Source organism: Takifugu rubripes, chromosome 6 (assembly GCF_901000725.2).
Source record: "Takifugu rubripes chromosome 6, fTakRub1.2, whole genome shotgun sequence".
NCBI lineage: Eukaryota > Metazoa > Chordata > Actinopteri > Tetraodontiformes > Tetraodontidae > Takifugu > Takifugu rubripes.
The window spans coordinates 9,299,309-9,314,062 of record NC_042290.1 but is presented as its reverse complement, the minus strand read 5'-3'; the positions used below and the strand labels follow the sequence as shown (position 1 = coordinate 9,314,062).

The window sequence follows — 14,754 nt, the reverse complement described above, 5'->3', positions numbered from 1 at the left end:
ATGTAGCTCCTCTAATGCGCACCCCTTTTTTCCCTCTGGTTGAATAAAATATTTTCATTACTGAGCTGAAGACCGCCGTGCGCACACACATGTGTGCACAGAAAACACGGAGAGTCTTAGAAAGCCAATTTAGGATGGAGGAGCAGAAAGTAATGATGAGTGATAATCAGAAGCAGGTCCCAGAAGGCCGAATATCTCACCAGGAACTGAACCCTCTGAAGAGCCTCAAGAGATCCTTGTAGAACTCTATTCCTAATATATTTCAAGTAGAATTAATTCAATGTTGAATTATGATGATAATTAGAACAATTTTTATGCAATGTTATTTTCGATGGAAACAGGTTGTTCTCCTTTTAAGCAATGAAGCTCACAGCAGCACCCAGCACATCGTGTCCGTTAGCCTCCCACAGCTACAAGTCATTCTTTCCCCTTCGTAAAGTTGTATCTCTTGTTGAGTTTGCACCATTGAATGTTCCGGTACATCCTGAAACTGCACAATTTAATGAGGGGTTAGTTGTCTCACAAAGTGCAACAATGGGAATGATTTCTTTTTTGGTGTTTGACAGTGTGTTTTATTTTTCTTAAAGAACTTGAACTGGAGGTTAAATTTTGCAAATCCACTTAAACCAAAGGTTCTATTATCTTACGATAATCCCTGTTCTAGACTACAGATGGAGCCTGACAACGGTGGCCTTGAAGTACACAAACCACTTAAGCCTTTCAGAAGGAGACTGCTGTGGGGCATCTCACCTTTGGAATCCATCAAACCGAGCCTGGAAGCTGTTGAATACCTCATAAATGCACAAATGCAGGATAAATAAAAGCCAGCAAACTGAAAGCATGGCTCGAATTGATCATGTGTAATCTGCACATCATTTCCCTTTATTCTACTATTTCAAGCAGGATGAGGTATATAGTTCGAAGAGATCTGAGGGATAATGAGGAACAGGATCGCGACCTTTGTGGGAGGAGTTTGCAGGAGACGGGATTTGACTGGGAGCCAGCGAGTGATGATGATGGTCAGGGTTGATGTGCTGCAGGCTTTGGATGAGAACTCTCGCTTCAGAATTCTTGGCTTTGCTGGAACTGCCAGGCAGGATTCAGCTGCAGTGTTCGAGGTCAGAGGTGGAAGCCATCTGAGATGCACAACTGGAGTCTGGAGATGTTCTCGAGGTGAAAGAAGGCACTTGTTCTTGATGTGAGGCCAGCAAATGTGGGCGGAATCATCTTCAATCTTCAATCGACTTTAAGGGATGGGGTAATTGAACAGCCATTGACATCTAATGATGGCCGGCTCCATATTATTATCTTTTTTTATTCTACTTTCCTTTTAATTTTCAGTTTATGGTGCACTCAATCTTGCTCACTCTTATCACCCTCACATATCATCATGCACAAGGTCAATTTATGCCATTACATTTGTCCAGGAAAGGGGATTTTTCTTCAGAGAACGACATCTCAATTCCACAAAATGACAGAGCAAATTTGCTAAATGCATTAAAAAACACATATTGAGCTCCTTTATCCTGCAGTCGCAGCACCTTTGGCAGCACTTGCAGCCTCCAGTCTGCTGGGATGTGATGCCATGAGCTCAGATTGGGGAATATTTTCTTCTCTGCGGAGCCTGAGTCTGTCAGGTTGGACGGTTAGGGTTTGAGGCTGAAACTGTAGCAAACGGGGAAATGGTGAAGTTGTCTCTACTCTTTCTGCACTTATACACGCTGTAAAATCAATTCTCAGGGAGCATGAAGAAGCATCAGCTTAACCTTTAACCTTCACCTTTTATATGCTTTCAAAACAGCACTTTACAAATGACTTTGTCCTTCCTGAAAACATGCGTGATTATTCTGAAAAGGGTTTTTATCATGCGGCTTTGGTCCATTTCAGTCTTTTCTGACCTCAATTTGTGTCAATAAGCCACTCAGGCTGCTTAGAAAACCTTTGTCGTCCTCCTTTTCTCTCTTTTTTACCGCTCAGTCAGTGCCGTCTCTCTCTCTTTTCCACGAACTGAATGGCCCATGACGGAGACACTCTCAGTCCTCTTCATTCGGCTCAGGCTTAACAGAGCAACAGCGTTGTTTGCCTTCTATTGGAAACGAGACGCTCAGTTAATTGCTAATGCCACAACTGGGGATGAATGTGTACGTGCTGATGAGTGCACTCTCGTTTACGTTACAGACACACACACACACGCACACACAGCTATTACTTTAACCTCTGTGAGGAATTCCATTGGCATAATGCGTTAACCAGCTCTTTACCCTAACCCCAACCATCCCAACGACATCTTAACCCTAACTTGACCTTGACTTGGTGCTCATTTTTTAACAAAAACACACACACACACTCCTAATGCCTAATTTGGGTCCTCTGTAAGGGAGCATTCTAGTCACAGAGGATTTTAGTGAACACCATGACTGAGTGTTTTTAAAGCTCTGCAGAAGTATTTGCCTAGAAGCCCTTTGCTGCCTGCACTACCTGTGGCACAGCGAAGCATCCGTGGCTTGTGCCTGTGTGGTTCGTTTAGGGTTTTCAAGGCCGTAACGCATTGCATCTTTGCACTACTTTATCTTCAGTGGCTGCGTGGGACTTTGGGAATCCATTTGAGGATATATTTATCAGTTATCATTTATCTGCAGAGCTGCCAGGTTTCAAGGGCGCGCCTCCAGGTGTGATAAGACAGCCGCGTCATGGTCAACATGCCAACCCATATCCGATCAAGTCAACACACTGTATGATAAAATATTGACACAGTGGAACTTATTAAACATCTATCTCTGGGCATGTGTGTGCTGACCTGCTGACCTTCTGAGCTCACCTGTCTTTCTCACCAGCCCTCATGTGTTACCTGGAGCCTGTGGTTATTCCTTACAGATTCGACTATTCATCTCTGCACATATCCATAATTCATCTCATTGTTTTACCCTGTAAAATAGCAGCAGTAAATGTACTTAATATTCCACCAGAAAAACTAAGACAGAATCTGAAATCAGCCTGTGGTGACATTCTTTAATCAATGACCTCAGAATTTCTTTGTTGAATATAAGCAGTCGGTTCACTGATGCAGCATCGTCCTTAAATACACTCAGAGTTCAACTCTTGGGAGAAAATCATGCAGAAATATTTCTGAGGGATGAGGAAGAATCCCCACAGATTTGGAATTTCATGGAAGCTGTTGTCAGGTCACATAGGATAACACTGGTTTATTCCCTCACAAAATACAGAGATTAGACTGTAACATTTTGACAGCCATTTTTGTGTTTTTGTTTTGTATTTATGGGAAACATGTTCACGGCTCAATTAGCCTAATTTAGCACCCGTGAGGTGAAAAGCCAAACCAAAAAGGGCCGACGTGTCACCCAGTTTGCTTTATACGTAAAGGATGAGGGCATAAGTGTCAAATCAAAAGTGGAGGCAGAGCATTAGATGTACACATAGAAATCAGAGGATTAATGGAGTTACTGTCAAAGTGATTCTGGATTAACGCTGAGGAGCCTCGAACAAATGTGGGAGCTTATTCTCAGTTTTTGTTCTGTCATGACTTTTTTTTGGTCACACTTGACAGAGATCCCAATACACTGTAAGTTTTGATGTCAAATTAAGGTCAACTCGACAATAACAGCCAGTTAATATGGCCCGGCTTCTGTACTGGTCGGCTGCTCTTATACCCTTGGAGCGATGTCTCAGTTTAACAAGACTCACAACATCATACATTGAGTCTCAGTAAAGTCAGAGATTATACATGGCATGCTGTGTGTTTCTACTGAGTCATATGGTTGTAATCATAAATCTGATTATTAGAAGAGACACTGTGGGTTGGGCTGCCTAAAAACGTTGATTAGACTGACATCTAGCGGCCGACGTGCATATCGCAGCCTATTAAAGGATCTGTTTAACTGACTGCGGCCTGTTGGGATTTGCTATCACGCGCTATCACAAATAACATTAGAGATTGCTTTCAAATTATCTGCCTTCTGTATGTTTAAATTGTTTTCCCAAGCCATGGGTCAAAGGTTTTTTCTCACCACAGCTTCATTCCCACCCTTTGCTTATGAATGCAGTACCTCAGAAGCATTTATACATTTTAAAAAGTCCCCCCAACCCATGAACGTCACTCATTTCAGTGTACAAGCTTCCCAAAACAGCACCTTATGGAAACCATGAATACAATAGTTTCTATCATAGCTCTTCTTGAATTCACTCAAACTCAGCAGTGATCAATGATTCAAATGCCTTCAAGGGTTAGATAATTAAATTAAATAACAAAATTAAGGTTAACAATTGATAATAGATGTTTTTTTGTTTGTTTTTTTTTTTAAAAGGAGAGACCCCAGCACAGCAGCCATTAACTTATTTATTATACTGAATTTACGAAAAGTAAAAGCAAACACTTGATAAACAATATAGTACAGTTTTTTTTTAGTCTGTTATTCTGTTGTAACGTGGTGGTTGTTTCTTGAAAAGCATTCCACTGTACACAAGGCTGATGACATTTTACAACTTGTTTCCTTCAACAACAACAAAAAAAAGAGCAGACAGGGACGCCCCAGCGCTGACGCTCTGGAGTAAGGCTGCAACGAGTGTGGACACGACCCTTCACTGTCAGTGAGAAGCAGGAAAATTAGAAGATTTGCTATGAAAGAGAGGAGGAGGGGATGCAGAGAAGATCATCTGAAATCAGCCTCCGTGGAGGGTGGAGATCTCTGCAGGGAGCTGACTGACATGCGTCTGGGTCAGGAGTGGGGCTATTTTATTATGACGTGTGAATATATTCAATAAAAAAGTTCTATTTTCAAAGAATTTTATATTCGCATGACTGAATAGAGCATAACTCACAGATCTTTTTAAACTTTGTACAACTCTAAATCTCTAAATTTGACAGTGATCAACCACTTCCTTTTGGCTTTGTGTGCAATTTCATTACCTAACAGTAGAATTTAGAAGCACATTTCAGTATATCTGGAATAACAACATCTGGGAGTAGCTTTTTTTTATCCCCATTTAACTGTTTAAAAGCCAATGGAGAGAATTTCTTAGCTGATGTGGAAATGAGAAAGCAGTTATTGGAGCTTATTTTAAAACTGGCATCTTATTTTGAAAAGGTTTTGGAGCCGGTTTCCTGTGATGTATGCCGCTGTGGGTGATGCCAATCACACAATGGCAGAAATCACACATTTCCAATCAAATGCAGAAAAAGGGGTTCATAAAAACAGAAAGAAAAAAAAAATTCAAGGCATTTCTTCTTACTTTAATGAATGTCTACTGACACAGAGCTGATGGGCGTAAAAGCATTGGTGACAACAGGTCAATCAGCTGGAGGATAAATAAATTTACTCTTACAGTAAATGTGCAGTTTGGGCCAGATATATAACACAGTGGTTAAATTAACCTTTGCACCTGCTAAAAGATGCTAGCAGTGTGCGTTAACCCTCTGTCCTGTACGGGATGATTCCCGCCAGAAACAGCAAAGAAATCAACAAGTGGACATTAAATAAAAACTATTCGGTCTGGAATGGAAACGGTGACAGTATCAAAAGAAAAAAAAAACTTTTTACACCTTGCAGGGCTTTTGTAGGCAAGAGAGCAAAACCAATACTTCACTGTGGACTAATTAAAGACGCGTCGTTGTCCACGGTGCCAACCACTGCCCTCTCACACGTCCTGACGGCCCCCTGCATGTGTTTTTGGAGTCGGTTGGGTGGGTGATGTCCTACATCGGTGGGGGGAGGGGATAAAAAGGAGGCTATCATGGAAACTGACACACACGTTAAGTGTGAGTTTCTGAAGTGTGAGAAGAAAAGCAGAAGGCTGACAGGAAGTTGATGACGCAGAGGTACCCGGACATGACAGGGGCAGGAGTCTCCGACAACGGTGGGGGCGGGGGCGTTTGAGGACAGTCCTGGGGGAGTTCTGTCCCCGACTAGAAGGTCTTCCTGTGGATGGCACGTGCTCTGTCTTCTTCATATTCCCGCTTTGACACCCACATCTTCTTAAAGGTGTCCAGTGACGCCAGGATGGAGCCGCTGCAGAGAGGACAGTCGGGTCAATCACACCTTTCTTCACATATTCTGCTCAAACAAGCCAGGACAAATGAATTCTTACCCGATCCATGTGGAGTAGACCCTCTCTTGGGGAGCAGAAATCTAAGTGACAGAAGAAAAAAAAGGAACAAAATAAAGTAAAACCATTCTCCACATTTAAAATTTCAAGATTCACTGTGTTGTGTTTGGATCACATCTACAGTCTGTTGCCTGTTTCGAATGGAGTAAATAATTTTAGACATCGGCAGAGTGAACGATGGACGGACAGATCTCCTAACTCAACCTACCTTGATCTTCACGTCTTTGGGTGCCAGCTTCTTGACTTCTGTTAGTAGTCTTTCCCCAAAACCTAGAAGAAAGAGGGTAAATTGAGCAGATTGACACCAGAGATAAAGTCCCTAGAGGATAAAAAAAAAAACTCGTATCCGAAAAAACCTATAAAAAGATGCAGAGCCACCGACCTTTGATAAGGGTCGATCCCCCACATAATACAATGGTCGAGAAGAGTGTGCGGCGAAGGTCCATGTCTGACTTCTGGATGGCGTAAGCTAGAACCTCGTGGATGCCCGAGCTTTCGTCTCCTATCAGGTCAGGTCTGAACAGCAGCTCCGGAGCCCGGAATCTGGCTGGACCGATCTGAAAATGGAAAAAAAATCGGAATTTGTGCCAGGAGAACAACAGGAAAACACAGAGCATGTGTCCAATCCCTCCTTTGACCTTACATTTAAAGTGCTTCCATCTGGGAGGACATACTGAGCCTTCTCAGTTTCTAAAGTCTCATCCTTTTGTGGGTTGAGAGAGAGGTAACAGGCTCTCTGCAATGAGAGACAGACTTATTATTTATTAGGTAAAGGAACGACTGTTGTAACAAACAGTCCTTCAGCACTCTCACCTCTTTGATGGTACGAACGACCTCAAACTCAGCTGAGGTGTTGAAGTTGTAACCTTCCTTACGCAGCAGCAGACGCAGGTACCGCGAGACGTCTCGTCCCGCAATGTCCACGCGCATGATGGAGTGTGGGATGGCAAAACCTTCGTAGATGGGCACGATGTGGGTCACGCCGTCCCCGGAGTCCAACACCACGCCGGTGGTGCGACCTGTGGCGTACCTGCAGAAAACAGAGGCCGGGGAAATTTCATCTACAGGCCAGCATCCAGCTTTTCTGGATTTTGTCGCTAATCTTCTGTGTATAAAAATATATCAAAATAAATATGTCCCACTCCTAAGGGATGGCCGTAAAGCACATAAACTTCTATTAGGTTTTAAAAGCTAAAGGAGAACAGAAAGGCCTCTTAGATGGCTGCTGTGTCCAAGTTACAAGGATAATTCATTAGAATATTTGCACTTTTATGCTATGATGCTTTGTCATCTGTCTTTTTCGAACCTCACACACTTTGCCAACAACCACAGAACCTCCTGACATCTGATTGCAACTGTAAATAAGTGGATCACTGTGTCTGAACCGGGGATACAACATCTCTCCTTTATACTCGAGCACCAGAACAGACAGCAACAGAAACATACAAAACAAAGACATGGAATACAGTGCTAAGGAGGACCCCCGGGGAGGCCCCCGGGAAGACCCAGGACACGTTGAAGAGACTATGTCTCTCGACTGGTCTGGGAACGCCAGGGGATCCCTCCGGATGAGCTGGAAGAAGTAGCTGGGGAGAGGGAAGTCTGGGTTTCTCTCCTTAGGCTGCTGCCCCCGCGACCCAACCCCGGATAAGCGGTAGAGGAAGGAAGGAAGGAAGGAAGGAAGGAAGGAAGGAAGGAAGGAAGGAAGGAAGGAAGGAAGGAAGGAAGGAAGGAGGAAGGAAGGAATGGATGGATGGATGGATGGATGGATGGATGGATGGATGGATGGATGGAATCAGTGCTAAACTATATCTCCTCGCGGTAATAAACACCCAGATCTTAAAATCCAAAGCAGAAACTCTTGCTTTCTTCTTGGTGCATGTCCCACATTGCAGCTATTTCTGGCACTGTCACAATAATAACCAGCTAACAAGAAGAGGAATTTCACTATTTGGAGCAGAAAAAGCCACCAGCTGATATCAAAGAGGAGCAGGGAGAGAGGATCAATTACTCAACACAGATTGAGATGTACTTACAAGCTTAGGACAGCCTGCATGGAGATGAAGAGAGCAGGAACGTTGAAGGTCTCAAAGAAAATCTCAGCAGCCTTTTCCCTGTTCTTGCTGGGGTTCAGCGGCGCTTCAGTCAGCAGCACGGGATGCTACCAAAGGAGGAGCAGGGTTCATAGGAGTAGTGCTGATCAAAACGTCTAATGCCAACATCATGAGGGCGGATGAAAGGAGCTCACCTCCTCTGAGAACGTCTGCAGTTGCTCTTTGGAGTAAACGTACTGCCAAATTCTCTCCATGTCGTTCCAGTCGTTCACAATCCCGTGCTCCATCGGGTAGCGAACCGACAACAAGCCCCTGTGCTCCTAATCACCAGAGGTTGAGTTAGAGATGATAGGATTTCGATGTTTTAGCGTCTACATAAAGCTGAGATGGCTGCCAGTTTCTGCTTCATCGCTCAATAAGGTCACATGTTAACAAGACTGCTGTCTTAGTGTAAAAAAAACTGTAAAGCAAACCTCAATTGTCTGTGTGTAACAGCTGTCTATGCCAGAAAAAGTGGCAAAAACAGCTACTACTTAAAAAAAAAAACTTCACATGACACATCAGCTACTTATTTGCCTGTTTCAAAAGAGCAGTCTACACACGACACACTCTGAGACACCGTGAACACAGGTCAGAGCAGTGGCACATGGGGGAGCTGCATTTCTCTAACTTTATGTGTAATAAACCCCTGTATACCAACCTGGAATAAAGATCTCAAGAGCTTCCAGGAGACCAAGAAATGTGTCTCACCTCTGCCTTAGGTCCAATGAAGAGGTCTCCCTCTAGAGCACCAGCCATCACACGGACATGTTTGGGACGACCGACGCTGTAACGAAAGCAAAGGAATATCTTCATACAAGTGAAGGACCAAAAATGTAATAAAACCTGGATTTTTTTCTGCAAGTTTCAGAAGTCTCATTCAACTGATTCAGTCCTTGATCAAAATATTGAAAAAATACTTCCTAAGCTGCATTTTTAGTGAATAGATGTGCATACATGATTGTTCCAAATTCCTAATAGGTTATTCTTCTGTTCGTAAATGCAAGGTGAAAACAGCCTTAATAAGTGGTCAAGGATGACCAGAAAAGTATGCTATAAATCCAGTACATAAAAATCCCCTTTATTCAAACACTAGAGGATAAGGTTATGGGAATACTTACTAGTTAGGGAAGCAATATTTTGGGATCTGGTCACCTGCAAATCCAGCCTTGATAACCCCTGAACCCTGGAGAAAAGAGATAAAGTATTTAGACCCAACACTATGTTGTTGATGAATTACTGTCTGCAACCTTTAAGCAATGTGCGTTTAAAAGGGAAAGGGTGATCATGAGACACAGCCTGGAGCCACCAGCAGTCATCTGCTAATAAACCAGTCCATAAATGCCATAATCCAGTCCATTTTCTGCCTGAAAAACTACTGTCCAAAACTGAGACAGCTGGGAAGCCAATAAAAGTCCCCAAAGTACTTATTATTTCATATTTCCCCCGATGTGTGAAATATATATATTTATATATGCAGGCTTGTATATACTTTGTGAATGGATTACAATTCATCATTTGGATCTTACAAGATATGAATTAACTGCAACAGCGGAATGGCATACAATTGTAATACGTGTTTATAACGAATCAAAACCGTTATTATCCTAAAACTCAGTTATTCGAATTCGGCACTGACAAAGTCGGTGATGTCCTGTTTGTATGCAATGCTAAGGCTAAAGCACCGGCGCCGTTTGTGATATAAAGGAGGCAAATACTGCAGATATAATCGCTCCTTATCTTACTAAAGCCGACAGCTCAATCCACTGCGTTAGCTACTTAGCATTGCGACCTACATGCTGAAGTGAAATGATACAGCTACAGTCTCAAAGACAGTTCATGAATAAGATCGTGCAAGACACAGCTAGCCGGTTAGCTCCGTAGCTAGCTAGATGTAGCTAGCATTTGCCTGGGTTTTAATAAAAGAGAGAGTGTGGATATAGTAACTAGTACAATACAATTAAGCATATGCAGTAACCCGTGCCAATTTAATATCAGCGACCATGTTCTGAAAACATTATCTGTGACACAAGTGTTAACCAAGCTAGGAATTAGCAAACGTTCTCGACAGCGGCCTTGGTTTGGGTGTGGATGAATGACATCATCATACTCACATTATCAATCACAACGGGCTGATTAGCTAAAATGTCATAGGACTCCATGACGGACTGAGTATCTAAAGATTGCTTCTATAAAACCGTATATGTTTTCCTCACGGTGTAGTGTTTTAATCATGAAAAAGATAACGCCCTGTCACTGTGCACCCTGCCGACTCGACGCCGCCACCGCTCCGTCCGTGTTGCTGCCGCTGCAGACGGTTGGCCCGCCTCCCAGCAATAACAACAATGCGGAATTGGTTTGACAAGCAGAAGAATCAACCAATCACGATGGCTAATTTTAACAGACAGATCACCTGACCATTCACTGTCCACCGAGTAGCCACGCGTTTTAGGACACTGCTTCTGTCATGTGAAAAAGCAGCGGCTCATAAACCCATTGTAAGAGCAATGATTCGTTTATGGGTTTTCGTGTGCTTAAAAATAAACAAAATCAAAACATAAATAAAACACATGTGTAGGATGGTGTAAATGACCAAAATAACGAACGATCGACGTGAAATCGTCGTCTTTATATGTTTTCCAGCTGGTGCTCTGGTTTCCTGCAACTCCAAACACAGCAAATAGCGTCACACTTATTAACCAATCACGGTGCCGTTAGCCTCTTCTCCTAGCCATAATGACAACTACATAAGTGAAACGAAACATTTTAAGGCGAGTAGAGGAGTAAAAACAATCTTTTCATCGGTATATAACCATTCTAGGTAAGTTAACGTATTAAAGCGCCACTTTATGGTGTCTTTTGTCTGACTGACACTTAACCAAATGACATATTGTTCCTTATATTGTTGCCTTTGCTGCTGTTACTAGCTTGACGTGAGGTAGATTTCCAAGTGCATAGACGCTCAAATACACATGTGCACGAACGACCTCAGTATTGGCTCTTAATTATTAAATTAAGAGCCATTATTCTAATCCCAATTGTGACATTTCGTAGCCTTTACCAGTAGATATCAATACGAGGCAGGTGGATCTGTGGGAAATGTAAAGGCAGTAAACATTTTGGGGGTAAACTTATAACGTCCGTCTTCAAGGCCCAGATGGTGATACTCTTTAGTTACAGCTTTAGCCCATGACAAAATAAGTCAAAAGTTGTAGAACTATGAATGATACAGATGATATAGGGTATAATGTTTTTATTTAGTGTATAGGTGAAAGCACTCTGTTGTCAAGCTCATATGTTCGAATTTCTCTGTTGACTCAGTTGATCATTAAATGCTAATTTTAGGTCCCCCGCACGGTTCTGATGTCCACATGAGAGGTTTCAGCAGAAAATAGCCTTTTCATCACAATGGCACTTGTAGAAGAGCAGCCTGAGAAGTAAGAACACACCTGACTTCCTCCATGTCTTCTGTTATTATTAAAATTCTAAATCAGAGTTATTTGTATAACTACCTCCTGTTATATTTCAATTTTTTTAGCATCTATGTTGCCACAGAGTCTGGGTAAAGGAGTAAACTCCTTAATTACCCATCACACCGCACCTTCCTGCTGTCCCCAGGCACATACTTTTACATAGAATCAGAACTTCTCCTGTTCTCTTTGTGCCAACACACCGTTTTTCTAGTCAGGTGTCCAACAACCATGGTGTGATTGGTCACAAATTGGAAGTGGGTATGGTTATTGCAGAAAAGCTGAAATGTTAATATCAATCCGGCTTTGCACGGGTATGAACATTGTATGTCAGTGGATAGTTTAGGGAAACACCTGGCCAAGGTAGTAAGGAAGTACAATATTTCTGTACAGTACAGTGGAAGTCGACTGTTAATCCTTTGTACATATACACTCTTTAGACACTGTTGGGTATGCTTTGCTACTGAGAGAGATGACTACAGCGCAGAATGGGTGAGTCCATGCAGGTGTAAAGGTTGCACTAAATGGATCCACCAGTCCTGTCTACAGCGCTGGCTGGATGAGAAGCAGAAGGGAAACAGCGAAGGTGCAGTCAGTTGTCCACAGTGTGGCACTGAATATCAAATCACCTTCCCCAAGATGGGTAATAATTTTAGATTATTAATACAATGAGTGAAATCAGTCAAACGTAGATGTGAATGTAACCTTTAGTCTTTTTGTTCCTCAGGCCCATTGGTGCATTTTCTCCAGCAGGTAGACGGAGCCCTATCACGAGCCAGTCCCTTCGCTGCTGTGGGAGTGGTGGTTGGGACTGTCTACTGGTCCGCAGTCACATACGGAGCTGTAACTGTCATGCAGGTCTGGTTATCTACGGACAATAGTTGTTAAAATGGAGTCAGCAAGACCCAGACCTTTAGCTCTGTCTGTCTTCGTTTTTAGGTTGTAGGACATAAGAAGGGTCTGTATGTGATGGAGCGAGCGGACCCTCTGTTTCTGCTGATGGGTCTCCCTGCCATTCCTGTTGTTTTGGTCCTTGGAAAGATGATCCACTGGGAGGATTATATTGTGAGACTGTGGCAGAAACTCTACTACAGAGGAAAGTTCCCTCTCGTTGCCCATTGGTTTTCTCCCTCTCTGCATCTCTTATCCCTCCATCCACTTCTAAATGTATAGAACTTATTATATAATGTTGTGGCTGTATTGAACACACAAGTATCAGTGATAAACTTCTGTGTAAATAATATCAAATTGCCCACTGTTTGCAGAACATTTATGTATTTAAATGACTTATTTACATACACAAGTTTTATATAGGTTTATAGTAGTGAGAGCTACCTGATTTGTACATTTGATATAATCATATCTTTGTTTTACAGATTTTGATGGATATTATTAAATTATTTTTCCATTCTATACTTTCCTGCAGGTAGTGGTGGTTATCTGCCACGCGTAGCTGGAGATGGGCGTATCGCAAGGGATCACTTCCCTGTGTCCAGGACCCTGTGCGGCGCTCTCATCTTCCCCTCCATCGCCAGCCTGGTAGGGCGTCTGCTCTTTAGACAGATGCCCTCGAATCTTCAGCGCACTATACTGGTGAGTGTACGTTACAGCCCCATTTAAATGTAGAGTACCGGATTCTCATATTGGCTGATAACGGGACCAGGTTCATAAAAATAAGGAATTTCCTTGTTTGTTGTTATCATTACTGCCATTCTGTTGGTTAAAAACACGTATTTACAGTAGTTAGATGGCACACTTGTAACTCTTACGTCTGTGCAGCTCGAACTAGAGCTTATTTCATTTGATGATATCACAAATACATGAAATAGTTTGAGCTTCTTCTGCAGGATTTCTGATGTCAGGTTAAGAGGCCAGCGCACCTCTAACTGCATCTCGTTCCCTTCTGTCTCTACAGGGTGGCATCGCATTTGTTTTGATGAAAGGAGCACTGAAGGTGTATTTCAAACAGCAGCAGTACATCAGTCAGGTCAACCGGCAGATTCTAAACTACCCAGAGAGAAGGGGAGATGGCGAGAGTGATGATGGAGAGATGGATATGGAGGACAGTGGGAATGAATACGATAGATTTATTAACTTGAACTGAGGCAACAAAAAAGAGAATGTGAGCGGAGGTGCTGGTGTGACAAATGTTAACCTTACTCTGCTGCAGTGTGGGTGTTTGACATGAGATGAGTGCCTAACAGTGTTCAAATGTTGGAATGATCTGTCCTTAACATGAACAATATTAATTGAGGATTTCCAGAACACGGTATGTTTCATCTTGACTTAAACAATGCTGGGATGGTGAACCTCTGCAGTCACATTTTGTTGATAAAGTTCTCGGGGTATCCTGGAGTCAAAGAGCCTGTTAAAGCAAAGAGTCAATGAAATCTCTCCAGCACTCTTAAATATGAAGCCTTAACTTGGTGAAAATCACTGTCTTCCTCGTCATGTGCCTTATTTAAATCACCTCTGCAAAATCATTAACACGTTTTGGTTCATGCGCAGGTCAAATGTTTCCTCTTTCAATTCTCCAGTTATGATCCCTCCAAAATGATCAATTATGATTTGATACACAGACTGTTTCCCATTGCTTAAATTCACCTGCTGTCTTTTTCATGCAAATCATTTTCACATATTAATTCTAATGGATGGGGAACAGGTTTCTTATTTACGTTGTTGGCGGTTTCATTTTTGTTTTGTGTTTTATTCTGCCATTACTTCAACACTTTTGAGATGCAGCGTCCTCCAGATAACAATCAAGGCATTTCGATGATGGTTTTCACCTGTTGTACAGTAAAATTATATTTGTGAGTATATTTGAAAAAGATTATATGTTGAGATTATCTGTTTCTTTTAAAAAATGTAAAGGAGCTGAATAGATTGTTTAAATGTCGGCATTAAAATAGAGATTAGATTAAAATTTTGCTTTTGAAACCTGTTTCTTTGGAATTGTAATGTTTGTTAAGGATTGTTTTTAATTTTTGGTGAAAATTAGTAAAATAAATGTCTTTATGAAACAAGTACCGATTCTTTATTCTATTTATTTAAATATTTTTACAGTAGTAATT

General features: G+C 42.1%; 2 protein-coding genes across 2 annotated transcripts; one reads left to right on the top strand and one right to left on the bottom strand.

Moving 5' to 3' along the window:
* Positions 1-4,334: 4,334 nt before the first annotated feature.
* Positions 4,335-10,535, bottom strand: actr1b (actin related protein 1B). Its single transcript, XM_003965370.3, has 11 exons — positions 10,328-10,535; positions 9,335-9,399; positions 8,925-9,000; positions 8,369-8,494; positions 8,157-8,281; positions 6,934-7,150; positions 6,764-6,856; positions 6,503-6,677; positions 6,329-6,390; positions 6,103-6,143; positions 4,335-6,023 (listed from the first exon to the last, which is right to left on the bottom strand). The coding sequence occupies exons 1-11, from the start codon at positions 10,373-10,375 to the stop codon at positions 5,921-5,923; spliced, it is 1,131 nt and encodes a 376-aa protein (XP_003965419.1). The 5' UTR covers positions 10,376-10,535; the 3' UTR covers positions 4,335-5,920.
* A 384-nt stretch (positions 10,536-10,919) lies between these two features.
* marchf5l (membrane-associated ring finger (C3HC4) 5, like) lies at positions 10,920-14,706 on the top strand. The gene is made up of 7 exons (XM_011604796.2): positions 10,920-11,034; positions 11,559-11,650; positions 12,124-12,326; positions 12,411-12,541; positions 12,623-12,779; positions 13,110-13,276; positions 13,599-14,706. The coding sequence occupies exons 2-7, from the start codon at positions 11,622-11,624 to the stop codon at positions 13,785-13,787; spliced, it is 876 nt and encodes a 291-aa protein (XP_011603098.1). The 5' UTR covers positions 10,920-11,034; positions 11,559-11,621; the 3' UTR covers positions 13,788-14,706.
* Positions 14,707-14,754: the final 48 nt, after the last annotated feature.

Excerpts from the sequence above, each read along its gene's own strand:
- actr1b (XM_003965370.3), bottom strand. The coding sequence starts at position 10,375 with ATGGAGTCCTATGACATTTTAGCTAATCAGCCCGTTGTGATTGATAAT. Across the intron at positions 9,400-10,327 it reads AGCCCGTTGTGATTGATAAT|GGTTCAGGGGTTATCAAGGC; the intron begins GTGAGTATGATG and ends TCTTTTCTCCAG. Across the intron at positions 6,144-6,328 it reads CCAAAGACGTGAAGATCAAG|ATTTCTGCTCCCCAAGAGAG; the intron begins GTAGGTTGAGTT and ends TCTGTCACTTAG.
- marchf5l (XM_011604796.2), top strand. The coding sequence starts at position 11,622 with ATGGCACTTGTAGAAGAGCAGCCTGAGAA. Across the intron at positions 12,327-12,410 it reads AATCACCTTCCCCAAGATGG|GCCCATTGGTGCATTTTCTC; the intron begins GTAATAATTTTA and ends TTTGTTCCTCAG. Across the intron at positions 13,277-13,598 it reads ATCTTCAGCGCACTATACTG|GGTGGCATCGCATTTGTTTT; the intron begins GTGAGTGTACGT and ends CTGTCTCTACAG.